Source organism: Sinocyclocheilus grahami, unplaced genomic scaffold (genome assembly GCF_001515645.1).
Source record: "Sinocyclocheilus grahami isolate Dianchi unplaced genomic scaffold, SAMN03320097.WGS_v1.1 scaffold450.1, whole genome shotgun sequence".
NCBI lineage: Eukaryota > Metazoa > Chordata > Actinopteri > Cypriniformes > Cyprinidae > Sinocyclocheilus > Sinocyclocheilus grahami.
Genome location: NW_015505629.1, coordinates 4,183 through 30,765, shown reverse-complemented (window position 1 = coordinate 30,765; position 26,583 = coordinate 4,183). Strand labels below are relative to the sequence as shown.

Here is a 26,583-nt window from a genome sequence, read left to right as displayed (position 1 = left end):
TTTTTCTTTTGTTTAATTAACCTTCAAACTTAAGCATTGGTGTACTATAATATTAATTGTATTCATGTAACCTAATAATCTAATATATGCAATACAATAGGTCATTGGAAGGAGATTACGGCAGGTGAAACAAATACGTAAAGGACTCAAAGAAACCAGAGCGTGGCCACTGCTGACTGAAAGGAAAGATGTGGATGTCTTTCAGAGGGAATGTGAAAATTCACTCACCCCTTTGGTAAGTTTAATTTGGTTATAAAGTGATGTGCATATAGTACTGTTGCAATAGAAATGTATAATTGTTTCCAGATGCTGCTTCCCTGTATCTGCTGGCCCTCTGATAGCAGTGTGGATGATGATGATGATGACAACGACCACGATTGTTCACTAGAAGATAGATGTCGCATCTCAGGGTATTTGCGTCACTTCATTGAGACAGGTATAAATCTTTACATTTTTTTTATTAGGTCTGTATGAAATGTACTTGATACAGTTTGCTGGATTTTACAACACTGGGCATGTTTGATGACCTGGACTAAATCATGGAGTGGTGGTAGGGATGACATCAGAAACTGAAAAATGATTTCACCACTGGTTCCTCCAAGATTTTCCCATGGTGTTTTATCAATTATGAGTAAAAATAAAGCCTGTGATAAATGTAACTTGACAATACTTTGATATTATTTTCTACAATGTAAACTGCACACACTCACCCACAAATCATGAGTTGTGAAGCATTTGTTAATTTTTGAAAATATATGCTTTTAATGTCTGGGATGTGTGTTTACGCTGCAGAACAAAACATCAAAGGATTGTCGAGTTATGTTTAATACAGAATTTATTTTACTCATAAATTGAAGAAACTCATCTTAAAAGCCCATAGGAAAGTCTTGTGGGAACCAGAGGGTGGTGTTTTGCCATCATACTTCCACTACTCTATTTCTCAAATAGGAAACTTTTTATTTTTTCTTCTTCTTTGACCTGCCCATGATTGAAATGTAAATGTTTTTTTCCCCGCTTTATCTAGCATCCAGCTCTGACCTTAAAGACTTGGTGAAATTTTGGCTGGGGTGGGAAGTGCCAGACAGAAAGATGGTAGTGGAAGTTGTTACTGCTGACATGCCAAAGTCCTCCACTTGCTTCAACATGCTACGATTACCAAGTCATTACATGGATTTCAGCCATTTTAAGGACGAGCTCCTTAAGTGCACTGGCACGTCTGAGATTGGTTTTGGGCTTTCATAGTTATGTGAAATTGAATACAGTAATACAGACACCATGTATAAATTAAGTTACAGTACCACAGTTTGTCCTGTGTTGTTTGAACTTGTTGGTCAGTTTTAGTAAACCACTATGCAATAGTTTTCAACAGAGCAATTTAGCTTAATGAAACAGTTCTTGGGGGGAAAAAAAATATATATATATTTTTCATCAAATAAATTTATTCAGTTCCAGCACTTCATGTGTCTACTTAATGTGTCGTGACTGGCAAAACTGCATTGCAGCCGTATAAATGTCTATCCCGTGGAATTGTGATGGTGATCTTGGATCCCCTGTATCCTTCAGTGCTGCAAGTTGACATTCTACAGTAGGAACATTAACACCAACACTTTCATCAGGAGGCAATCCACTGCTTTCCCAATCAATATCAGCAATGTTCAGTTCCTAGGTAAACAAAGAACAACATTTCTGTATAAATGGTATACAATCTCAGTTCCTGTAATAGTTCCAAATACTACATTTATACGAGTACTACAATGCTAATTAAGTGTTTAAATGTCAGTGAAGGAACATTAATTCTCACAACCCCTGTAATATTTCTAAAAAAAAAAATTTAAACATGGCTGTAAATTTGCATGAACAATAATACCTCTTCATCTTGGGGATCATCAACTGGATAATAAATTTGACCCAATTCCCAGAGCTGGTTTGGAGACATGTTGTGTTTTGTTCTCAAAGGGTGATTATCCCACCCATCGGAAAAGATTTAGATCATCTTGTAGCCTTAGTAGGAATGTGTAGTGGCAACAGAAGAGACGTGTTTGGTCTGCAGTATGAAGGTAGTTGGCTTCCTCAAGATAGTGTAGTACATAGTACACACACTGGTCACGGCAGTCCACACATCTCTCCACAGTCGTTCTATTCTACAACATAAAGCATCACAAGATAATTCCTAAGCAATAAGTTGGTTCAAACAAGCATTTGGAGAATAAAGCATAAGGTTACATAGAAGATATGTCTGCTACACAATACTTTCTTTACATACCTTTGATTGTGGACACTTTTTCCTGAAATGAAACTGCTTCTCCCTGTCCCACGAACTGTGAACATTAAATGTGCAATGTCCATGTTCTCGACTCCATGGTCTCCTCTGACCCTGTCTTGGCCAACTTTATGGTCATTACAATGTTTTAATACTTAACATAATGCATAATATAATGTTCCTGGTGAAGAACATTAATAAAAATTAAGTGGAGGCTACAAAAAAATATTTTTTATAAAATTCTCATATTGTGAAACATTACAATTTAAAATAATGTTTTTTAATATACTTTAAAATATAATTTATTTCTGTGATCAAAGCTGAATTTTCTCCAGCCATTACTCCAGTCTTCAGTGTCACATGATCCTTCAGAAATCATTCTAATATGCTGATTTGATACTCTGTTATTATCAGTGTTGGAAATGGTTGTGCTGCTTAATATTTTTTTGGAATCTGATCATTTTTTTCTGGATTCATTAAGGAACTAAAAAGATTTGGAATGACATGAGGGCGAGTAAATTATGACAATTTTCATTTTTGGCTGAAGTATCCCTTTAAAGGAACACAATCCCTTTGGGAACACAAATTATGATAATTTTGGGATGTAATCCGAGAGCTCTCTGACCTTCCATAGACAGCAAGGATACTACTACGGCGAAGGCACAGAAATGTAGTAAGGACATTGTTAAAATGGTCCATGGACTATTTTAACGATGTCCTTACTATGTTTTTGTGCCTTGACTGTGGTAGGACCCTTGCTGTCTATGAAGGGTCAAGAGACTTTTCAGATTTCATCAACAATATTTTAATTTGTGTTCCGAAGATGAGCAAAGGTCTTACATGTTTGAAACGACATGAGTGTGAGTAAATAATGATAGTTTTTATTTTTGGGTGAAAACAAACGTGTGTACTTTTATCTTTATTACTCCATAACACAACTTACCTGAGAGGGAAGCCATATCTTTCCACAGACTCTTGGAAGAAGGTCAGCGCAGTCAATGCTGAATTGTTTGTGGCAGGGCCCAGGTACATTATCTGTAGAATTAGAAATAGCGTTGTTAGTTCTATTTATCTGGTACATTAACAATTCCAATGTTGCGTTATACTGTACAACAAAAACAAAATCACCTTTCGTGAAAAGCCATCCACCCCTCCAAACAAGACAATGTTATACCTGAAACCAAAGGCATTAGATTAGTGTTCTCAATTCTGGCCCTCGAGATCCACTCTATAGCAGAGTTTACCTCCAATCTTGATTGACTCACCTACCTATTATTTTCTAGTAATCCTAGTGAAGACCTTGATTAGCTTGTTCACATGTGTTTGACTAGGGTTGGAGCTTAACTTTGCAGGAAAATAGACCTCAAGGGCCAGAGTTTGAGAACCGCTACATCAGACACAAGTTTCCATCTTAAGACAATACTGTTAAAATGAATATGTTGAGTAACAACAAGATATAAACTTACCTTATCAATTTGTGATTGGTGTCTATGTGCATCATAGATCTGGGCCCTGGGCCCTGGGGTTGTCCTCCGGACAACACAACCCAGCTCTGTCATCCTGGATAAAACTCCTAGTGCATCTACTCGATGCAGCGATGCCCTCACTTGCTCATATTGTACCTTGTGGCCTTTAGCTTTTAAAGCTCCCTTTACCATCCTGTATCCAGAATTTGGCATTCGTGACTTAATGTTTGACACTAATGTGTCTAGCTCATCGTCTGTTAGTGAGCTGTACAGTGATCTCACTGATAGGTCGAACTCTGCCAGTCGTCTAGGTACAGTCCGTTCAGATACCCCCAATAGGCTTGCAATACACCTGACTGGTAAGTTCATTTCAAGCAAATTGACAAGATACTCATGACCAATGATTGCTTTTGGTCGTCCACTATTTCCTTGTTCAAATTGTGCGGTCACAACATGTGTCTCGTTTCTTTGCCTCTCTAAAGTAATAGCATGATGCAGACCAGTTAAGCCTTCCCATATGTCCACAGGAATGATGACCTGAGGGGATACAGCACTCAGGAAAACCAACTCCTGACCACAGATAAATTCTAAGAAGTCCACATCCACAGGCATCCGTGAAAGGGCGTGCTCCAAACGTGACCGAAGTCTCCCCCATATATGCTCTAGAAGTATCTGTACCTGTAAAAATAAAGACAGGAGTTAGCTTAGGAAAAGGAGTGCATAAATGACAAGACCAAAATGGTTAATGCTCATGAGGGACTTCTTTTGCAAAGCTGACACTTGGTAGCTCATTGTTGTAAGTTATTACAAATATGCACATTTACTCACACACACACAACAAAAAAATAAAACAGAAAAGTGTTACACGTTTTTACACCATTAGCCTTTTTGTGCTGTTCGCTTAAACTTCATTTACATACGTTTTTGACAGTTAAGCTTAACATACCCTTAAAAATTAACCATGGTTTTACAAGTTAAAAACAAAAACTATATACTTAACTATGGTAACCACAAATTAACCATATCATAAAATAGTTTTTAACAGGACTGACTTTGTATTTAACGTGAATTAGTCAAAACATTGTAAGTAACTAATTAACTATTTCATTGTACAGAAAGAGAGCAAAGAATCAATCATTATCAAAGAACATTATCATTAACTTCAGTCTAGCCAGAGTTCAAGCACTCTCAAAAACTCGAATTATAATCACTGAAGCTGTTCACACTGTGAAATTAATCTCTTACATTGTATGCACATCTGTACTTTGTTGTTTATGATGAGAGAATTCGCCAGAGAGTAGCGAGCGTGCGCGCAGAGCAGAACACCAGCGTTTCAGCAAAGACTCATCTGAACGCCTCTGATTGATAATTTCATTCATAAGCACAACAGAATCGTGTGTGATTGGTTATAATGCACATAACTGTAAAAATGCGTCTGTCTCTGGCTCAGCGCCATCCAGCAAACGCAGATTTGAATTTAGCAGACGTGCAGCAATGAATGTTCTAATCACACTGGTGTGATCGTATATTAAATATAAAAACTATTATTTGGCTATTTCTTTTTTTTTTGTCTTTGGGAAGCTGCATTCAAAATCCACTTGGCTCAAAAATCTGAGGGGGCACGGCTGAAACCGCGTTCCGGGAGGAGCGGTTTTTCGGCTGGGTCCCCCTCTGGCCTAGTTCCCGGAGTACGTGCCCAGTAGGCCCGTGCGTTAATCCGTCTCTGGAGTTATGACGCTTACACCTGGTCTAGACTGGACGCGAGAGGTGCGAAGTGCCGCGACAGAAAACAGTAGAACCCGTTGATTATAATCAGTGATAGTGTCTACACTGAATGCAAAAAATTTCCAACAGCAAACGGATTCCCCGTTCTATTTCTGGCATAGTCCAAGCTCTTTACAACGGCTACGTTGTCATTTGAAGCTGTTGCGGTGCGGCGCAGTCGCGTCTAGTGTAGACACGGTGGCACGCTAATCACTTTTACACCAAATATACTTTAAAACACCACAGACCGCTTAAACAAATGTTTCACATGCTGGGAACGCTAGCATAATATTTAAATATAAACCATAAATGCTTAAAAATCACTTACCTCTGGGCGATTCATGATCAGGCAGAAGAATGGCGACCTTCTGAGCCGCACGCTCGCGCCAGAAAACTACTGCAGCTCTAATTGGCCAAAATGCTTTGTTCCACTTTTCGGAGATCATCTACTCTTCCCTGTGAATGACCTCTGACCTACTTTCTGTACGATCTGAATTTCTGCGTTTTGAATTTTAGAAAACTGAATTTGATGTTCCGAATTTCTTCTTCATCTTGAAAACTTGAAGCTGTATTTTTAAAAACTGGATATTTGCAGTTGTTAGAAAAAACTCTCTGTCTTTCTGTTGATTCCAGACATGCCTTACTCCTTCTTTTTCTCCCTCTCTCTCATTCTTATATATACAACGCTTTCTCTCTGAATTCCCCCTTCTGTATCCATCTCTCTCTTTTGATATTATGTTTTAAATATGTCTTACTTATATGCGAAGTATGCATGCTTAAATGTATACATTAGCTTCTCTTGGTTCAAATGTCCCAAATAAGGACATGAATGTTAGGACTACAAGGGTAAAGGAGTTCGTGATGAAACCATGAAGACAGTTCAGCATTCTTCGCAAAAGTCTATTCCTAATATGTCCATGTTTTTCTGTACATGTGGCTATTTTATATAAACACATGTTCTTGGCCAAAGATCCTACGTGTATGTTATTCATATCCTCATTGGTTAAGAGGATGAAACTCCCCTCGACATATGCCTATATAATATCTGTATTTCTATGAATAAATTGAAGTATTGAGGATACATTTGACTGTGTGTTTTCTTACTTCCCGGCCGTATTTACACTTTAAGGAGACTGAGAAAAGTTCAAGGTGGCAAAGAGAATTTACAAAGGGACCAAATTGTTATTCTTTATTGACAAATGAGGGCTCGTCCTTCCGGGAATTTCTCAAAAAGACAGGTAAGAACTTTTATTTTTCTTCCTGTCTGTAAAAGAAATTGAATTTATTCTCGTTTGCAATTTGATTGTGTCATTTTTGGCATCAATCTGTTTTCCTCACATTGTATATGTGGGAAGAAGAGTGAGAAGCTTTCCGTTTAATGTGTATGTTATTCATATCCTCATTGGTTAAGAGGATGAAACTCCCCTCGACATATGCCTATATAATATCTGTATTTCTATGAATAAATTGAAGTATTGAGGATACATTTGACTGTGTGTTTTCTTACTTCCCGGCCGTCTACACTTTAAGTAACTGAGAATTCTTCAAGGTGGCAAAGAGAATTTACTGAGGGACCAAATTGTTATTCTTTATTAACAGCAGTCTAAGAATTCAGAACAAAAAAATCTGTTGTTTGAAAATACATGTCTATAAAACTGCCTTAAAAAAAGCATTTGTGTTAAATTTCAAATGTTAAATACTCAAGTTAAAAAAAATTCAAATTTAAAATCAAAATCAAATTCAAAACGATTTAAAATCCCATATAGTATTCAGTTTGGTTAAATAACACTCGTCAATAATTCAAATTTAACACCATTCAAATTCAAATTGTTTTGTCATAATATTAGCTCCATACCTGAACGGCCTAATCCGCGGCAGTAAATTAATAGCGTCACGTTTTCATCAGTTTGCAAGTTGCAGTGTATTGTAGCTATATGAGCACGCAGGTTCTCTTGTTGTTTAATACATTTGGCCAAAATATCACAATATAAAAGATGAACTGCTATGATATTTAAAATGTACAAACGTGTATTGGCTACAACTAGACAGCAAATGCTAACTCTTCTCTGCTCTTTAAACACACAAAAACATTAGCCTTTATAGACAGCATTTCTTGAGTAAAGGAAACACTGTACTTGTTCAAACATTCGTTTTTTTTTATTTACCCTTGCATTGCAAAGTAGACGTCTGTCTTCAAACTGCGTGTCGCGGCACTTCATTCTGAATGGAAGCGGTGTGGAGTTATGAGGTTTGACTGACAATTTGTGGATCCAGTGGCATTACGAGGTTCAGTCACAAGCTCTTTTGAATGCTTTTCATTGGTTAAATATTTGTAAAATCCCACAAACAGACAATGACCAATAGCACGGATTTAAAATAATAAGGAAATGGAGATAAGGAAGTTTTTGATAATTTTCCAGGCACACCCAACCTGTCACAGCACACTAGTGTGCTGTGGCACAGTGGTTGGGAAACACTGAATTAGGTCAACCGGAACCGGGAACACTTCCCATTAACACCCAATGTACTCACTAAATCATAAGAATAGCATCTATGCTAATATTACTTTCTTTCAGTCTTATTCCGAGGTCACCATAGCCACCCAAATCCAGTCCATATCCAGACCAGATGGTAGATCAGCACCTAGAGACGACCTCTACAGCCCTGAATGTCAGCAGAGACCATGGGTGCTTCTCAAACGGAAGGCTGCGTCCTTCCTAGTTCAGTCCTTCAGAGTCTTGTAGGCTGGAGTCCTCCTCTGCATTAAACGCTAGAATGAGACGGTCTAGTAAGTGCGCATGGCTGCATCACATATGTATTTATAATACTTTGTATTACAAATCTTTATATTTGGCTTTCTATTAATGCAATGCAATGAATCACAGATGTCTACAGTCTCCCCATGGCTTACATTATTGGCAGTTTAGCACTTAGTGAGTAATTCACACCAAAACAAAAAATAACATTATACTTTCATGTCCGAAAGAACCACCCCATGTCAACTAGATGAGCCCCAGAAACAGATCCACTGTGAAGACCACGTCAACTAGATGGCCATCGGGCCAAGACCACGGGAACCAGATGAGTCCTCTGCACAATGGAATTAAACTGCAGGTTTCGTCTGGCCAGAGAACTGGCCCCCCGACTGAGCCTGTTTTTTTCTCCATTTCTGTCACCGATGGAGTTTTGGTTCCTTGCCACTGTTGCCTTTGGCTTGCTTAGTTGGGGACAATTGACTGATTGCACAGACACTATTGGAAGAGAGCTGAACTGGATAATGGCATCACTGAATAATCAATGAATTGACTTTAACTGAAAAATTACTCTTCATTATTGTCCTCTTGCATTATTGACAAATTATTTTTCTGACACTCTAAAGCTGCTTTGACACAATCTGTTTTGTATAAAGCGATATATAAATAAAGGTGATTGACTCAATGTTGTAAACTCTAGGGGTAAGGCTTCTAAACCGGGGTGTTTTTAGGGGCGTGATACTCACACGATTGTTTTCAGCCACCACATTTATCAACGTACGATCATTCGCACGATGGAATTGGCAGGATACGAATGTTTCATGAAGAGAACCCTGTCGTAAGTTGATTTGTGCCCTTGGATCTGTGCTCGTCTCTACATTGAATTGGTAAATGAGGCCCATTTTAAGGAATAAGCATGCACTACAAATGTAATATGAAAGTTTATACTGTAACATGATGAATGTCACAGTCTAAGTGTGCTTTTACACTAGCACTTTTGGTGCGCACCCGGGTTCGATCGACGTCAGAGTTCGGTTCGTTTGGATGATGTGAACTTGTGAACCCGCGAACCGTACCCAAGTCTGCTTAAAAAGGGTGGTCTGGGGTTCGGTTCATGTGAACTCCGGTACGGTTCGCTGCTGATGTGAACGCAATCGTACCAAATCACGGAAGTGAACCGCTATTAATGACATATTATTTGATAAAAATGTTTGTGTGTTTCACTCACTTTCCTGACGAGTGTGACACGCTGTAAGCAGAGAGCTGTACATCTCATTTCTGTTTGCCTTTAGCATTCTTTAGAGCATTTGTAGTACATTTGTAAGACAGACGTAAGTGCGTTTATGTACTGAAGCTTTGGAAACAAAACCAATGGTTCAAAAACATAAATATATAAAAATGAAGAAAGCAACTAAGCATTTTGCCGCCTTCTCCTGCGTCGTCGTTACTAAGCAACAGAGTAATCAAGCTGCTGGCTTGATGACTCAACCGAACCGAGGTTCGGACCCAAATAAAATAATATGAACACAGTCCAGCGGGGGCAGGGGGAGCTATCGAACTCTGGTTCGGACCAGGCAATCGAACCAAGTGTGAAAGCACCCTAAGAATGTTTAGACAAGTGTTTACAGTGAAGTACTGCGTTGACGAATATCTGCTCAAACTTGTATTTATTTATTTGTTTGTTTGCATTTTTAAATTGTACCAACATCAGTAAGTTCATCTACACAGGATGGATATTCTACATGATCGAGGTGAAATAAGCTTCATTACTGACATCACAAAAAAGCTTATTACAATACTTAAAACAATATATTGTTTTATATGAATCATTTTGGGGAACGAATATTGCTTTATAGAGCAGGATGATTTTCACCTCATTTTGTAGTAAAAACTATAGGCTACAGCAGTGTTTCCCAACCTTTTTGTAGTTGCGGCACCCTTTGGAAATTTTAACAAACTTGTGGCACCCTACAAAATTAATTGTCACAATATTTGAATTTCTAACTTCGATGTGATAATTTGAAAAGTATAGATATTCGGTACAACAGGGAAGAACTGCAGAATATAATGTCATACAGATATTTTTAATATTATTAAAAAAAAATTGTCCATTAATGGTGCCAATCAGTAGGCTAATTTCTAATGAAGAGACCAATTTATATGACAGATTTTAATGTATATAATTTTATACATATGTAAACATTATTTAATTACCATTATAACTAGCTATCTCACAAATGTTTGCTCACTCAGTGTTTTTTTTTATTTTACAATGTGGTAATTTTGGTGCAGTAGCATGAGATAGCTTGATTTCAAACTTTGAATTGAATAAAAAATGACAAGTATGCAGTCAGTAATAAAATAATAACAAATAAAGAAATCAATAATGATAGCACAAATAAAAAATAACGACAGGTCTTCGAATTAAATAAATTGCTTTTTAGTTTTTCAGGAAGGTCTAACAGTAGGGTTAAGATATTGAATTTTTTTTTTTTTTTTTACCAATTATTCAAATAATGTTTAGTCCTAGAAAGCTATTATTATCAGAACACGTGAGCATAACATAGCGGTTAGCAGATCAATGAATGAGACGGCCGCATTACCAGAGTTTCCCATATACCACACCATGTTACAGTACGGCTATTGCAGACAGAAACAATACTGTACTACATCGATATTTCCTGTCAGCTCGATTTGTGAGTGGACTTTGCTGTTCCGATGAGCATGAACGGTATACGAGTGGAGCGACTGAGCGAAATGCACATGCATAGAGCGGGATAATATGCAGAGCGTCATTCCACGTGAAAGTGAAACCTGAGCGGTGAACTAATTTTCAGCAGCCGAAATTTCAGTGCATCTATAATTATTGGCGACATCAGAAATGGATATTATATAATAGATGCTTTTTTGAACATTTTAGCAATTTAAAAATATTAAAAAATATTTTTTTTTACACGGCACCCGTGCTCTCGACAGACGGCACCCCGGTTGGGAAACACTGGGCTACAGGATCAAGTTCTCTAAAATATGTTCAAGATGCATTTACGGGCTTATTTTAGTGACTCACAAAATATTTTTTTTCCATTAACCACACTTAAATGTTTCCTCAAAAAAAAAAAAAAAAAATTTCCATACATGCTACACACATTATTGTAACAGTTTGCACTAAATACAGTGTAAACACCAATTAAAAACTGAAATAAGCACAAATGTTAGGGCAAGTCAAAACATCACTAGGGCCCAAAAACCTCCTCTGACCCCAAAGGGTTAATAATTCCTTTTCAGTTGAAACTGGTAAGTGAAGAGACTCTCTTCAGTGTGAATTCTCATGTGGACTTGAAGGTTTCCATGTTGAGCAAAACTCACAACACTGCTGACAGGTATATTCCTTTCCTCTGGTGTGAATTCTCATACCTGTTAACACTTCCTTTTTGGGTGAAACATTTTCCATACTATTGGCAGTTGAACGGCTTCTCTCCAGTGTGAAATCTCATGTGGTCTTTTAAAGTTCGACGTTGACTGAAACTTTTTCCACACTGTTGGCAGGTGTAAGGCTTTTCTCCGGTGTGAACTCTCTTATGCCTGTTAAAGGTTCCTTTTTGAGTGAAACTCTTTCCACACTGTTGGCAGGTGAACGGCTTTTCTCCGGTATGAACCCTCATGTGGTCTTTTAAAGTTCGATGTTGATTGAAACTCTCTCCACACATTTGGCAGGTGAAAGGCTTCTCTCCAGTGTGAATTCTTATGTGGGCTTCAAAGCACACTTTTTGAGTGAAACACTTTCCACACTGAGGGCATGTATAAGGCTTTTCACCAGTATGAATTCTCATGTGGACATTAAGGTTTCCTTTTCTGTTGAAACTTCTTCCACACTGTTGGCAGGTGAAAGTCTTCTCTCCAGTGTGAACTTTCATGTGGTTTTTTAAGTTTTGATGTTGATCGAAACTTTTTCCACACTGTTTGCAGGTTAAAGGGCTTTCTCCAGTGTGAACTCTCATGTGGTTTTTTAAGGTTCGATGTTGATAGAAACTCTTTCCACACTGTTGGCAAGAGAAAGGCCTTTCTCCGGTGTGTACTATCATGTGTTCTTTTAAGGATCGATGTTGATAGAAATTCTTTCCACACTGTTGGCAGGTGAAAGGCTTTTCTCCAGTGTGAACTCTCATGTGGTGTTTTATAGTTCGAAGTTGACAGAAACTCTTTCCACAATGTTGGCAGGTGTAAGGCTTTTCTCCGGAGTGAACTCTCAAGTGGTTTTCTAAGGTTTGACGCTGAAAGAAACTCTTTCCACACTGTTGGCAGGTGAAAGGCTTCTCTCCAGTGTGAATTCTCATGTGGTTTTTTATGGTTCGACGTTGACAGAAACTCTTTCCACAGTGTTGGCAGGTGTAAGGCTTTTCTCCAGTGTGAACTCTCCTATGCCTGTTAAAGGTTCCTTTTTGAGTGAAACTTCTTCCACACTGTTGGCAGGTGAAAGGCTTCTCTCCAGTGTGAATTCTCATGTGGTCTTTCAAGGTTCGATGTTGATTGAAACTCTTTCCACACTGTTGGCAGGTGAAAGGCTTCTCTCCGGTGTGAATTCTTATGTGGGCTTCAAAGCGTACTTTTTGAGTGAAACTCTTTCCACACTGAGGGCATGAGTAAGGCTTTTCTCCGGTGTGAATTCTCATGTGGACTTTAAGGTTTCCTTGATTACTGAAACTCTTTCCACACTGAAGACAGGAGTAAGGCTTCTCTCCGGTGTGAACTCTCATGTGGACTTTTAGGCTTCCATGAGTATTGAAACTCTTTCTACACTGAAGGCATGAATAAGGCTTCTCTCCAGTGTGAATTCTCATGTGGACTTTAAGGTTTTCATTCTTATCGAAACTCTTTCCACACCGAGGACATGTGTAAGGGCTCTCTCCAGTGTGAATTCTTACGTGGACTTTAAGGTTTACAAGTTGAGCAAAACTCTTTCCACACTGAATGCATGTGTAAGGCTTTTCTCCAGTGTGAATTCTCAAGTGCCTGTTAATGCTTCCTTTCTGAGTGAAACTTATTCCACACTGTTGGCAGGTGTAAGGGCTCCCTCCAGCGTGAATTCTCATGTGGGAATGAAGGTTTCCTTTTCTTTTGAAACTTCTTCCACACTGTTGGCAGGTGAAAGGTCTCTCTCCAGTGTGAATTCTCATGTGGACAATAAGGTTTCCTTTTCTGTTAAAACTTCTTCCACACTGTTTGCAGGTAAAAAGGCTCTCCCCAGTGTGAATTCTCATGTGGAATTTAAGGTTTCTATGTAGAGCAAAACTTTCTCCACATCGTTGGCAGGTGTAAGGCTTTTCTCCCGTGTGAATTCTCATGTGCCTGTTCCAGCTTCCTTTTAGAGTGAATCTTATTCTACACTGTTGGCAAGTGAAATGCCTCTTTCCAGTTCTCAAATGGACTTGAGGTTTTACTTTTTGATTGAAACTCTGTCCAAACTTAAAACAAGTAAAATCACTTTTTTCCCCTCTCTTTTGAGCTGTTTTTCGTGTGGAGGACTTTTCAGACTGTGAACAACAAAAAGATTTATCTCCAGTTGTGAAATCAAGAAGATCCTCATATTGATCTTTCACATCAATTTCATCGAGTACTTCCCTCTCCTCTTTCAGTGCCATTGGGTCTAAGGAGAAAAAACAAACAAACAAATTAAAGTTAACCTCAGTTTATTGGAGGTCTTAAAGAGTTTAGCTCCAACAAGGATTATACACCTGCCTGGAAGTTTCCTAAGTTGCCAGAAGACATTGATTTACTAGTGCAGTTGTGTTTAACTGGGGTTAGCGATAAACTTTGCAGGACAGTGGCCCTCCAGGAGTAGGACACACCTGTCCTATAACTACTATGCTTTGAAATTGAGATGCACCGGTCGACTGGCCATAAATCAGAACTAGTCGTTTTTTTGTTTTAGCTGATCTCTGCACTGGACTAGCACACAAACTTGCATTGCAACAACTTCCAAAAATATAATTGGTGTGGAAATATTATCCATCTGTAAAAAGGATGTTAACACAAGCCAAAGATTGAATGCAATGAATACGGATACAAAGAAGAGAGAACAGACGTGCCAGCAGAAAGAAAATAGGCAGGCAAAGCAAACTTGTTCACAATGCATGAAATATAGGAAGGAAATATAAACTGGGGGTGGGAGTTTAATAGGAATCTCTGAATGGAACTGTCTTCAGGAAAGTTTAGATGGTGTTTTCTTTTAGCGCCATATAAAGTAGTGTTTATAAGCACACCGATGCTTTGTGTTCAGCTGTAAAGAGAGAAAATGCTCTATCACTGCTGTTCTATAAGTGAATGAATGTGCATTTTCATTCAGTCCATGTGCTAGTTTTGTTTTGTGCAGGTATTTAAATCCCAATGTTACACAATCTTATTTGAATCAAAACATTTCATGCAACATGTGTGTAACATCTTTGTTTGAATAATAATTATAATGCAATGGTGCCTCTAATTTCAAATGGCTACAGATATTTGAAGCCACTTTGGCTTGTTCTAAAGCAAATTAGCAACAAATATATTTGCTTAACCCCCATGGGTCAGCAGAGGCGCCATTGCGATCACTTGCATTTTTTCATGCTTAGAGTGATATAAACTTAGAAGAGAAGGTAATTTTTGGTCAAAGTGAAAAAAAGTCATAGATCATTCATTTACATTACATGACATAACATTAAGTCATTTAGCAGACGCTTTTATCCAAAGCGACTTACAAATGAGGACAATAGAAGCAATCAAAACCAACAAAAGAGCAATAATACGCAAGTGCTCTGACAAGTTTTGGTTAGCCTGACGCAATACATGTAGCAAGGTTTATATTTATATGTAATGTGTGTGTGTATATATATATATATATATATATATATATATATATATATATATATATATATATATAAAGAAAACAAGTAAATAGAACAGAAAAAGAATAGAGAAAGCTAGTGTTAGAGCCCTTTAAGAAAACAAGCAGTTAGAAAACTTAATACAGAGTACTTAATAAAAAAATAAAACAAAAATACAATAGAATTAGAATAGAGGGCTAGAGTTGGAGGGTCAAATAAAAAAAATGGAAGAGATTTTTGTTTTTAGTCGTTTCTTAAAGGGGTCATCGGATGCAAAATTAATTTTTACTTGTCGTTTGAATTGAAATCTGTCTTGGCAGTGTGTGTACACAACCACCCTCTAATGATAAAAATCCACCCAGTGTTTTTTTTTTTTTTTAATCCTGATAAATGATAACCCCTTTCTCAAATCAAGCCGATCTCAGATTCTTGGCTGTGTGACATCACACATACCCAGTCCACTCCCACGATTGTTGATTGACACTGGTGTTTTATCACAGACCCGCCCTGAGTGAGCTTTCAACAGTCCGCCATTGTTTCGACGCCAGCTTTCTCAAATCGAGCCGATCTCAGATGCCTGTCTGTGTGACGTCACACAGACAGGCCCCTCCCACGATAGTTTGATTGACAGTAGCGTTTCAGGACAGACTGGACTGGTGTCTTACCTTAGACCCGCCCTGAGTGAGCTGTCATCAGTCCGCCATGGTTTCACCGCTGGAGCAGGTGTAGACAAGAATGACTCCTAAGCGATTGAGGTGTTTTGTTGTTTGATGTACTAATGAACATAGCAGTCATCATTTACTCTCGACATCTGAGCAGCTGAAGACGCAGTGGATTACATTTGTTTTTGAAGGGAACGTGCCCCCAATCTACCTAAATGACCATGTGATATTTCAGTTTTTCTTTTTTAATAAATCTGCAAAAATGTCAACAATTCTGTGTTTTTCTGTCAATATGGGGTGCTGTGTGTACATTGAGGAAAAAAAAATAACTTAAATGATTTTAGCAAATGGCTGCAATATAACAAAGAGTGAAAAATTTAAGGGGGTCTGAATACTTTCCGTACCCACTGTATGTTCGTGCAAATCATTCGTGATCCAGCTTCACCTACAGCAGAAGTGTGTGTACGTTTTTTTTTTATGAATATTTGCAAATCGCCTTTCCTAATAATGTGCTAGTTAGCAAATTTCACGATGAATGCAGCTAAAGTTAAGAGTCTCTCTTAAGAGAACGGCTTGTCACCCCAAGGAAGAGAGGGGCGGGGTGAGCAGAGCTAATTAGCATTTAAAGGGACATGCAACAAAACAGCTTGCTGTGAACAGAGTTATATTTGACAGGGTAAAAAGGGTGTTGTTTTACACTACAATTGAGACATTTTAACCAAAGTACGTTATAGACTTTTCATTTAAAGGGGTGGTTGATTGTGATTTCACTTTTTTAAATACATAGTTCAGGCATGAAACTAACTAACCGCTAATTGGTCCATTCAACGCCACCGCACCAGCCAATCTGGAGTACTTGCTAATCCACGTAAGCATATATATTGTATCCTAGCCAGTGTTCAGCACGTTGCGCGATTATGAAAGCTTATGTTACAGTTTTCCTCTTGCTGCTATCAATCTACCTTCCCGGAATTATGTCTCATCTGGACATAGATGAGGTATTATCTCTGGTAGATCAAGCTTCTGATCCCGGCTCTGAAACGGAGATTCCAAACTCTCAACCTGTCGAAGTGGCTCAGCAAGCTATCAACTAGGGCTGTGCAAATAATTTAAAACAGCATTTACTACACAGAGCCGTAGTTCACTGACAAGCTACACAATATCACATGCATCGCCGATAATGAACGCGATATTGCATAGCTTGTCAGTGAACTACGGCTCTGTGTAGTAAATCTGAAAGCACGTGATGTGAGATTTACTGGCTATTTTTTTTTAAATGTCATATAATATGTCAATGTTCAATGTCGGTATTATCTTATTTAAATATTTTATGTTTCAAATAACTCTCGTCACTATCTGCGCTGCATGCAAGCAGAGTGCAAGATTTTGCGTGTTCGGCGCGCATGTGGAGTTATCTTTTTTTCACTTTGTAATGCAGAAACAAAATGTGAACCTGCAGTCCTATTTTGTAAATATTTGTACAATAGTTACAAATAGCCTATTATATATTCAGCATATTTTACTTAACCTGTATTATATATTATATATTCAGCATATTTTACTTAACCTGTATTGAATCTTAGTTATTTAATGCATAAGCAAGTTTTTAAAACGTTTTCTTAGTGCCATCTGTTTAAAGGGGTCATATGAGGTTGCTAAAAAGAACATTATGTTGTGTATTTGGTGTAATGCAATGTGTTTATGCGGTTTAAGGTTCAAAAAACATTATTTTCCACATAATGTACATTATTGTTGCTCCTCTATGCCCCTCTATGATTTTTACAAAGCTCATCGTTCTGAAAAGCGAGGTGTGCTCCGATTGGCCAGCTATCCAGTGCGTTGTGATTGGCCGAATACCTCAAGCGTGTGACGAAAAGCCGATCCGGCGATCCACAGCGTGAAGTTGATGTATTTCCTCAGCGACCAGCACGGATCAGCTCTAGGCATGACGAAACGGATATCGTCCTCTTTTGGAAGGCAAAACAAAGTAGTTTCGCTTTCACAACGAAACACACAGCATCTCCACGACATGGCGGCAGCGCAATAACAATACTACAGCGAGAATAAAAGTTACGCCTTCTTTCTTTGCATGAACATTTGGGCAGTGTTATGCAAATCTTCCCACACAGTGATGTAGACATGTGGGGGCGTGTTAGAATGAGCCGTTTTAGGAGGGCGTGGACCAGTCTTATTTTATAAAGAAAATTAAAACATTTTATATCAACAACTAATGATCAAAGAAATTGGAGTGGCGTTGGTCTGTTAAATCATTTTAAAATGTCAAATAGCCTTCAATTTATAGGTTATAACTGCATCTGTCTCAGATGTAGACTGGTGAAGATTTATTTTAATGTGGATTCCAAACTCTAGCATTAACTCATAAATGTGCTATATTTTTTACCCATATTCAAATGTTTGTGCGGAATATTAATGCGCATGCATGACAGGGAGGCGCCCGCGCGATCACTTGCATTTTTTCCTGATAATGAAACAACTTAAAATCAGTTTGAAACTGATTTTATGTAAATTCATAATAACAATGTGCTTTTGTAAAATAATGAAAACCAACAGAATGTGCTGTCTCTGTGAACTGGAGCACTTCTCAAAAAAAGAACCAAAACTCAGCGTGTCTCTCACATAGGCTACAAGAGAAATATGTCTATAGAAAGCTTAAAAAGTCTACTTTTAAATAGACCAATTAAAAACTAAATTAAATACTCCCTGTTTATGTAAGCTGAAGGTTTCATTTCACTCTTAAGCCACATCCAGTACTGGAGAAAACATTAGTTTAATAATAAATACTTAAAAAGTCTCTCTATACATTAATAATCATTAGGCTACTTTTGCCTGTGCTTTATGACAAACTGTATGCATGTGATTGAGCACGGAATATATTGAAGCTTATTATCGATTAGTCTATTGATTTAATGTGTGATTAGTTAAATAATGGCTTAAACAAACGACTATTCCTTAACTAAAAAATCTTTGGGGGGGGGGGGGTCTAGCCCTATTAACCCACTAGACGTCTCTGTAAAAGCATTTTATACGCATTTCCATAGTCGGATAAATTCTGCTTTCAGAACGGTCACATCAGTAACGGAGAGATGTCACGTCCATAACATAGATTTTTCCTCTGCAACAAAAAAACTAAAATTTTCAATTGATATTTTACATATGACATATTAATTTATTTGCAAAAACTGATAAACACCACTTTAAAAAAAAAACTGCCGTGCATTATTCTCCACACCCTAAACACGTTTTGTCAAAAAAGCTGGTATTGTCCACTCTCAAGGCATCGCGAGTTCACGTTTTACTGCAGATGCCGACAAGTGCCCTTGTTGTTTGTGAACAGAAGCTGTTAAGCCTATTTTAGTGAAACATTCAGCGCATTGTATTCAGGTCAGGTGACAAGGCTACAGTCACTTTGAAAAGACGCGCTAGCTGAGAGGAGTTTCGTCAAAGCTGACTAAGGGGCCGTTTACACAACAACATTTTCAGCCAAAAACTGGAAACTTTTTATGCGTTTTGCCTGTTCGTTTACACGACAACTGTGTTTTGGGGACTGAAAACGCATATTTTTGAAAATGGGTTTCAAAGTGCAAGTTTTTGAAAACGGCACCGTTATCGTTTCCATGTAAACACCCAAAACGGGAATCTCTGACGCTGACGTCATGCGCATGCGTAGTACGTGTTAGGTATGTAGACATGTGCAGTACGTGTTGATTTTAAAGGCAAGCGCGAACAAACATACGTAACAATGGCGTAGCGATAGAGGCTATTTAGACTAAGTGCAAATAGTGATGGATGCTATTTACACTATGTGAAAATAGCAGTATTTTTTAACAATATGCTATTTACACTAAGTGCAAATAGATAGATTCTATTTACACTGTTAAAATAGCAGGATTTTCTGCTTTTATACTACTTATGGCAAATAGTGGCAATTATCTGAACCTCAGTATTATAGTACATTATAAAACAGTATGCAGTAATAACGTATTGAGTGTAAATTATAATTTTAATTTAAATTATTAAATGGATGCCACCTTATTGGGACAATAAAGCCCTTCCTACACCTACCCGATACTTTATTTTCAACTTTTTGATTATTTCCTTAATTTTTATTGAAAATAAATGCCTTTCCGATGTGATATGAGATTTGAAAAGGGAGAAGAAAAAAAAGTTTGGCAAAAGGCGGATTTGAACCCGGGTCGATCGCGTCAAAAGAAGACTAAGTTACGCGCTTTACCATCTACGCTACTGGAGCTAACAATTGACAGCCGTCTTTTATAGTGTTGACTAGCCCCATCATACGTTTGTGGGTGGAGCTAGTGTAAATAGCCTCTGCCAACAAGGTGGGCTGTTTGCACTTAGTGTAAATAGACACTCCGTTAAAAAAAATCTGGCAACATTCTTGAATTCTAAGATTATAATCTTTGGACACCACACACTATGCGATTATTTTCTGCCAACTGCAAACAGCGACTGAGCCCAACTGGAACAGACCCGGTCTGACTGGACACGATCCGTCCTCAAGACCAAATTACATTCATAATTGGCCTGACAGTAGTGTAGCGTGTTCTCGGCTTCATAGAGTGTGACGTCACGTGCACTATTGCTGGTGGCGGTTGTCACGGTGACAGTCACAGCCCTACATGCAACCAGAGGTGGACAAAGTACACAACTCCATTGCTTGAGTGAAAGTACAGATACTGCTAATCAATTATTATTCCATTACAAGTGAAAGTTGTAAAGAAAGATTTTTACTTAAGTACTTTCAAAAGCAAGTACTTCTGTACTTTTACTTAAGTACCAAAAGTACATTTCCTTTTTTTGTCAACGCACTGTTTTATTATTGTTGTATATAATTTTGCAATACCTCTGAAGCAACTTATAATACATTGCACATACTGAATACACTGACTATCTTGTAGCATTTTTGGAATAAAGAGATTTTAGAATGTTAAAAACCTCTGGAGGAAAAAATTTTTTTTAACACCCTACCCACCCATACAAAAGCAGCTTGGTAATGATCTCACACAGCTCTGGCAGTGCACACACCTACGTGTAGCTATTCATCCACTTTTGAACCGAGTGGCCAGTGAAATTGCTGTGAATACACACTAAGAAAAAATAAATAAAACCTGATTTAAAACCCAGCAACACAACTGTAGCTGTGTAACTTTACAACAGCAACACTGCTTTAACAAAATTATTTGACATCAAAACAAAACATTTTTAAATGCTCTAATCGCTCTCACAGTACTTTGATGTCAAACACAGAACGGTCTGTGCAGTGCTGCTTCACGTGAAACACCTACAGTATTGTGCTGCATTGTTAGGAGACACACAACAGTTATTTAATCAAAATTAAAGAACATTTTGCATTACAGGCATTATAGGTAATATTTTCGTTCACACAATTTAGCAAAATCAGACAATATTGTGTCTATACCACAATATTAACTTCTTATTATTGAATTGTTGTAAATAGGGGTAAACGTACCTATTAAGCTCGTGTACCCATTAAGCACACTTCCATATTTGAGCTCAGATTATAAAAAGAAAAAATAATGTATTATCATACTTGATGTCTTAACCAGTTGATGTGTTTGTTACTACATACCTCCTGTAATTTCAAGTCAATCAGATCAGTGCACACTGAGATATGAGTCTCTGTGTGTTCACACTGTCTGGCGGCCATTTGGAAAGTGGTCTAAAAACTTTCACCAAAAGGAGCTCCTTAAATGTGCATTTTTTAGATGTTTAAGCCTTTATTTTGGGTAAGTTTCACTACTTGCTGTGAAATTAAGAGAATGTTTAAACTTTTGCATATTATAACCTGGAACTTGGGAAATAATTACAGTTAGATCCAAAAGATAGTTTAAGCAACATAGCGCAGATGCTACAGAACACAGTTAGCTGACTAGCTGTATAAAATTGTGTGCTACACTAATATATTACTTCACAGGCAATACTGGCTTGTACCTTTACATCCATAATATGGTAAATTTACAGTTTATTGCTGGTCTGTGGTTTTATACTGCTGTATTTTTAAAAGATGTCATTATTGTAAGGTGAGCTTAAAGGGTACACTACTATAAAAATCACACAGCTTCAGTGTGACATCAATAAGAAAAAGTATAATTTCATAGATATTGTTAATAGTAGTTGTTCATAATAAAATATGTATGACCTTAATACATGACCTAGATTATTTATTTTCAAGAGAAGAGAAGACAGACAAGTTGACATCCATTTAATAAGAGGCTTCATGAGGCTAGTTTCTGTGTTCATTCCCATGAATGAAATTATTTATTGTTTTATTAGATTTTTTAATGTGTGTTACTTAGCTGAACGCAGACTAGTATATAGGTTGCAGTGTGCTTTAAAATGACACTTCACTATGAATATATAACTGATCAAATTGAATGCCTTGTTGCTTGATTTTCATGTTGTTTTTTTGTGATTGACTTTGTACCTTCAAAAAGAAAAAAAAACAAATGATTCTTTAAAAAGGTTGTTTAAAAGTTGTTCTACTCTTGCAGTTTAAATCTAGATTAAAGACCCATCTCTTTAACCTGGCTTACACATAACACACTAATACGCTTCTAATATTCAAATCCGTTAAAGGATTTTTAGGCTGCATTAATTAGGTCAACCGGAAACCGGGAACACTTCTCATAACACCCGATGTAGATTGCTACATCGTTAGAAGAATGGCATCTACACTAATATTAGTCTGTTTCTCTCTTATTCCGAGGTCACCGTTGCCACCAGATCCAGTCTGTATCCAGATCAGATGGTCACTGCAGTCACCTGGATCCAGTACATATTCAGACCAGATGGTGGATCAGCACCTAGAAAGGACCTCTACAGCCCTGAAAGACAGCGGAGACCAGGACAACTAGATGAGCCCCAGATACAGATCCCCTGTGAAGACCTTGTCTAAGACGGCTACCGGGACAAGACCACAGGAACCAGATGAGTCCTCTGCACAATGTGACTTTGCTGCAGCCTGAAATTGAACTGCTGGTTTTGTCTGGTCAGAAGAGAACTGGCCCCCCGACTGAGCATGGTTTCTCCCAAGGTTTTTTCTCCATTCTGTCACCGATGGAGTTTTGGTTCCTTGCCGCTGTCGCCTCTGGCTTGCTTAGTTGGGGACGCTTCATTTCTAGCGATATCGTTGTCTTGATTGCAAATGATTGCAAAGATATTATTTAAACTGAACTGAGCTGGATGATGACATCACTGAATTCAATGATGAACTGCCTTTAACTGAAAAATTTGTGTTTACTATTGTCACTTTGCATTATTGACACACTATTTTCCTAATTAATGCTGTTCAGTTGCTTTGACACAATCTGTATTGTTAAAAGCGCTATATAAATAAAGGTGACTTGACTTTAAAATAAACAAGAATTTTTAATAAAACATGATGTGAGCTTATTGGGAACAGAGATGTGCTTAAAGGGTACAAAAATTTACCCATTAAGCACAGCCGGACTTTTTGCATTTAATGATGTATATCTTAGTTAAAATGCTTTTGTCATTTAAAATAAAATTAAATATTTTTGTGAGATTAATATTTTATTTTAACATAACTTTTTGTACTGAAACCAATATCTTGAGCACTAAAAATGTCTCAATGTAGATTTTGGTGAGCTTAATAGTTACGTTTACCCTTTCACATTTGCAACTGCTCTGTGTTCAAAAAAATGCTGGGAAATCACTTCATGTAGCCCTAACCAGAGTGATTATTGATAGACTGTCTGAAAAAAAAAGTCACATTTTAGAGAAGAAAAAAAATTCACCCACTGACTTTAAAAGCTGCTACATAGTAACAACTTTCTACTTCGAGAACCTTCGTAGAAATGTGGGGATTTTGTGGCCAAATTTAGCTACTTTCTCATTGTAGCTGCGGCCTTTTTTTTTTTTGCGACAAGGAGTTATTTTAGCTATATTTAAATAAAACTAACTTGGCCACACCCTGCCGTAGGCCCGTGACCTTCTTACGTTTGCTCTCAATCATGCCAATGAGTCTGCGCAGAACACACCAGTACGCCACGCCTGCCATGATGCACACCACAATTTCATTATAAGCATCAATCAAGATGGCGGAGAAAAAATGAACATCTTGTTTTAACCACGGACACAAAAGTTATACGACAATTCATGCACAGTCATGTCAACCAGATACTGAGAGAGAGAGACAGTGCATCATTGTGTCATGTGTGCTGGGATGCAGTATTTTGCACTTACTTTGTAGTAATAGAGTGTGTTGACTGAAATAAGTTTGTATGAATAAAGTTTTTGTTTTTGGAGAATCATAATATCTCTTATCTGTTGTATTTGAGCAGGACAGGGATGCACTTTGGTGACACGCAAAACAAATTCCCAACATTATGTGTCTTTTGTGTCTTTCCATCATTTCCATCATGTTTGATGTGCTTGCAGATCACAAGCATTTCTTAATTTCACTTCAGAATTTTGTGTTATATTTTTTTATACTGTCATCATTTGTAAAATATATATATATATATATACTTTCCTTTACCAAATTTAACTCTATTTACTTTGTTTTCATATTTGGCGACTTTTTGTGAAAAATTGAGACTTTTGAGGGTGGTTCTAGAGATTTTCTGAGGGAGGGGTTTGGCAACACTGCTCAACATGTCGGTCTACACAAGGCAACCCTCTCCACGTCATACAAATCCACTCAAAAAATACTATTAATTTCTGAAAAGGTCAATCAGGACTGAGCGCCGCTGAGAAAGAAACTGACCTGTTTGTTCCTCAGACGCTTCGTGTTTCACTCTAAATGCTTCTTCAATCTTTATGTCTTCGCTCTCCTCTTTAATAAACATCCTCCTTACAATATCGTAGATTTCAGTCACTTCACCTGGTGTTTTCTGGCTGTTTGGACACTCTGTCAGAGGAGTAAGATGAGAATTATTAACAGAAAGAAATATAAACACAAAGTACTAAATCTCTGAACCACGTCTCGATTGCCTCCCTAGACCAGAAGTCAGGAGTCAGTCAGAACAATAATGGCCTGATTAAAATAAAATAAAAAACTCAAAACATGTGTTTGTCATATTTATTTACATTTATTTATTTATATTGAAAGCTACTTTTTAAATATGTGTAATGTATATGTGGTACTTAATTATTAGTAGATCTCATTTAATCGTTTTGACATTCACGACAGCGTTTGTGGTTTGTTTGTAAAAGCTGCCAGTCATTACACGTTAATGTTTGTGTTCTCACTGTGATTTCAGCAAGCGGCCATTCGAGCGCTTAAAATCAGCGAATCACTTTGGGAAACATTTGGTTCAGCTTCGTTTCTCCATCACTACTTCACAGTGATATAATTATTCTTTACGCTAAACTGATTCACGATATATGGAGAGAAATGAGACGCGATTTATCTGTTCAACATGTGCGGATGTGCTTTACTTACAAAAAAATAAATAACAATACGTGCATTACCGTTAGAATCACTGCAGTGTTACATTCAGTAATAAACTTAACATCGTTTGTAAAAGCTATAACTTACACAGAAGGGTTTGTATCGACCTTAACACTGTACGTTAAACGCTTAAAAACACAAACCTTTCTTCACAAGCTGAAGAGAGGCGCAGCCTTATGACGTAACAGCACCACACAAAAATTAAGTATTTTAAGGTGCATTCCGATTGACAGGGTCCCTACGCAGTGTTCACTGCTCCCTTCGCTGATATTAAGCTCGTTCGAGATGCACCTAATATAGGCTTAGATCTCTGCCACAATTCTGCGCGCGAAAGATCATATTTTGAGGGCACAAAAGTGCATTTTGCACGCACGCGATCTGAGTTTTGTGGAGAAAACGTTCGTTTCGCAAAGAAAAAATTATTTCGAGCGCACGAAAATCAATTTTGCATTTAAAATAAGTTTTTGAATGTGTGCACACCTTCTCTTTTGCGCGTGCAACGTTTCACTAGCTTGCTCCCTTGATGCCCTCTAAATGCCAACAGCTCGCGTGCTCAACACAACCCAGCGTTACAATATGCCATAATTCCAGCCAATCAGAGACGAGGCTGCTAAATTCTGATTGACTGCCTTGACAACCACTCACAGCATTTCTTGCATTACCACGACAGCAGAAGAGGAAAAATACAGTGCATGCATAATTATTATGCAAGTTGATATTCTGATTATATTTTTTTCCAAGCACATTTTACCAATTCCAAACTACATCAATCTTAATAACTACTATTAATCTTTTATTTAATCATATATAATTGATATATAATTATTCGTGAAGGTTGGGAGTGAAAAATGTCTTATATTCAGGTGTGCATAAGTATTATGCAGATTTTCTTTTACAGATAAAATGAGCCAAAAAAGAGATTTAACTCAGACTGAAAGCCCACAATTATTAAATGCCCATGAGAAATATTCAAAACTAAGACAATACTAGAAATTGCAAAGTTAATGCATAACCATTGGACAGCAAAATGCACAGTGGGTCAGCAGGGTCAGTCAAAAACATGTGGAGAAGAAAAGATGCATGTTAACCGCAAAATAATTTGTAATTAAGGTGAAGAATTGTGAAATCACCAGGAACCATTTAGTCTCCAGCACCACCATTTTCCAGAACTGCAACCTAACTTGAGCCTCCAGAAGTACAAGCTGTCAGGTTCTCAGAGACTTAGGTTAAGTATAGAATCCTAAAAAATGACCCCTACTTAATAAGAGTAACATACTGAAGTGTACTAAAATACTTGAAGACTGATTTTATATATATATATATATATATATATATACAGTGGG

The 26,583-nt window shown here is 37.5% G+C and overlaps 2 protein-coding genes and 1 pseudogene across 4 annotated transcripts in view; 1 reads left to right on the top strand and 2 right to left on the bottom strand.

Moving 5' to 3' along the window:
- Positions 1 to 20,760, top strand: part of LOC107552435 (uncharacterized) — a 21,868-nt gene extending 1,108 nt beyond the window's left edge. Inside the window, exons 3-5 of the mRNA XM_016234318.1 lie at positions 307 to 436; positions 1,025 to 1,330; positions 20,748 to 20,760. Coding sequence (XP_016089804.1) covers positions 307 to 436; positions 1,025 to 1,242 — 348 coding nt within the window. The 3' untranslated portion in view covers positions 1,243 to 1,330; positions 20,748 to 20,760. The remainder of the gene's footprint in view (positions 1 to 306; positions 437 to 1,024; positions 1,331 to 20,747) is intronic.
- On the bottom strand, positions 1,465 to 6,080 carry LOC107552410 (uncharacterized; annotated as a pseudogene).
- Positions 11,210 to 25,734, bottom strand: LOC107552427 (gastrula zinc finger protein XlCGF57.1-like). Of its 3 annotated transcripts, none has more exons than XM_016234305.1 (4): positions 25,721 to 25,734; positions 24,554 to 24,697; positions 12,914 to 13,887; positions 11,210 to 12,493 (listed from the first exon to the last, which is right to left on the bottom strand). In XM_016234305.1, exons 2-4 carry the CDS (start codon positions 24,633 to 24,635, stop codon positions 11,696 to 11,698), a joined length of 1,854 nt encoding a protein of 617 aa, XP_016089791.1. In that variant the 5' UTR covers positions 24,636 to 24,697; positions 25,721 to 25,734; the 3' UTR covers positions 11,210 to 11,695. The 3 variants fall into 3 exon arrangements, with proteins under 3 accessions (XP_016089791.1, XP_016089790.1, XP_016089789.1); XM_016234304.1 differs by lacking the exon at positions 25,721 to 25,734 and adding an exon at positions 25,384 to 25,449; XM_016234303.1 differs by lacking the exon at positions 25,721 to 25,734 and adding an exon at positions 25,261 to 25,344.
- Positions 25,735 to 26,583: the final 849 nt, after the last annotated feature.

Excerpts from the sequence above, each read along its gene's own strand:
- LOC107552427 (XM_016234305.1), bottom strand. The coding sequence starts at position 24,635 with ATGTTTATTAAAGAGGAGAGCGAAGACATAAAGATTGAAGAAGCATTT. Across the intron at positions 13,888-24,553 it reads AGCGTCTGAGGAACAAACAG|ACCCAATGGCACTGAAAGAG; the intron begins GTCAGTTTCTTT and ends TTTTCTCCTTAG. Across the intron at positions 12,494-12,913 it reads AAGGAAACCTTAAAGTCCAC|TTGAGAGTTCACTCCGGAGA; the intron begins ATGAGAATTCAC and ends TTAGAAAACCAC.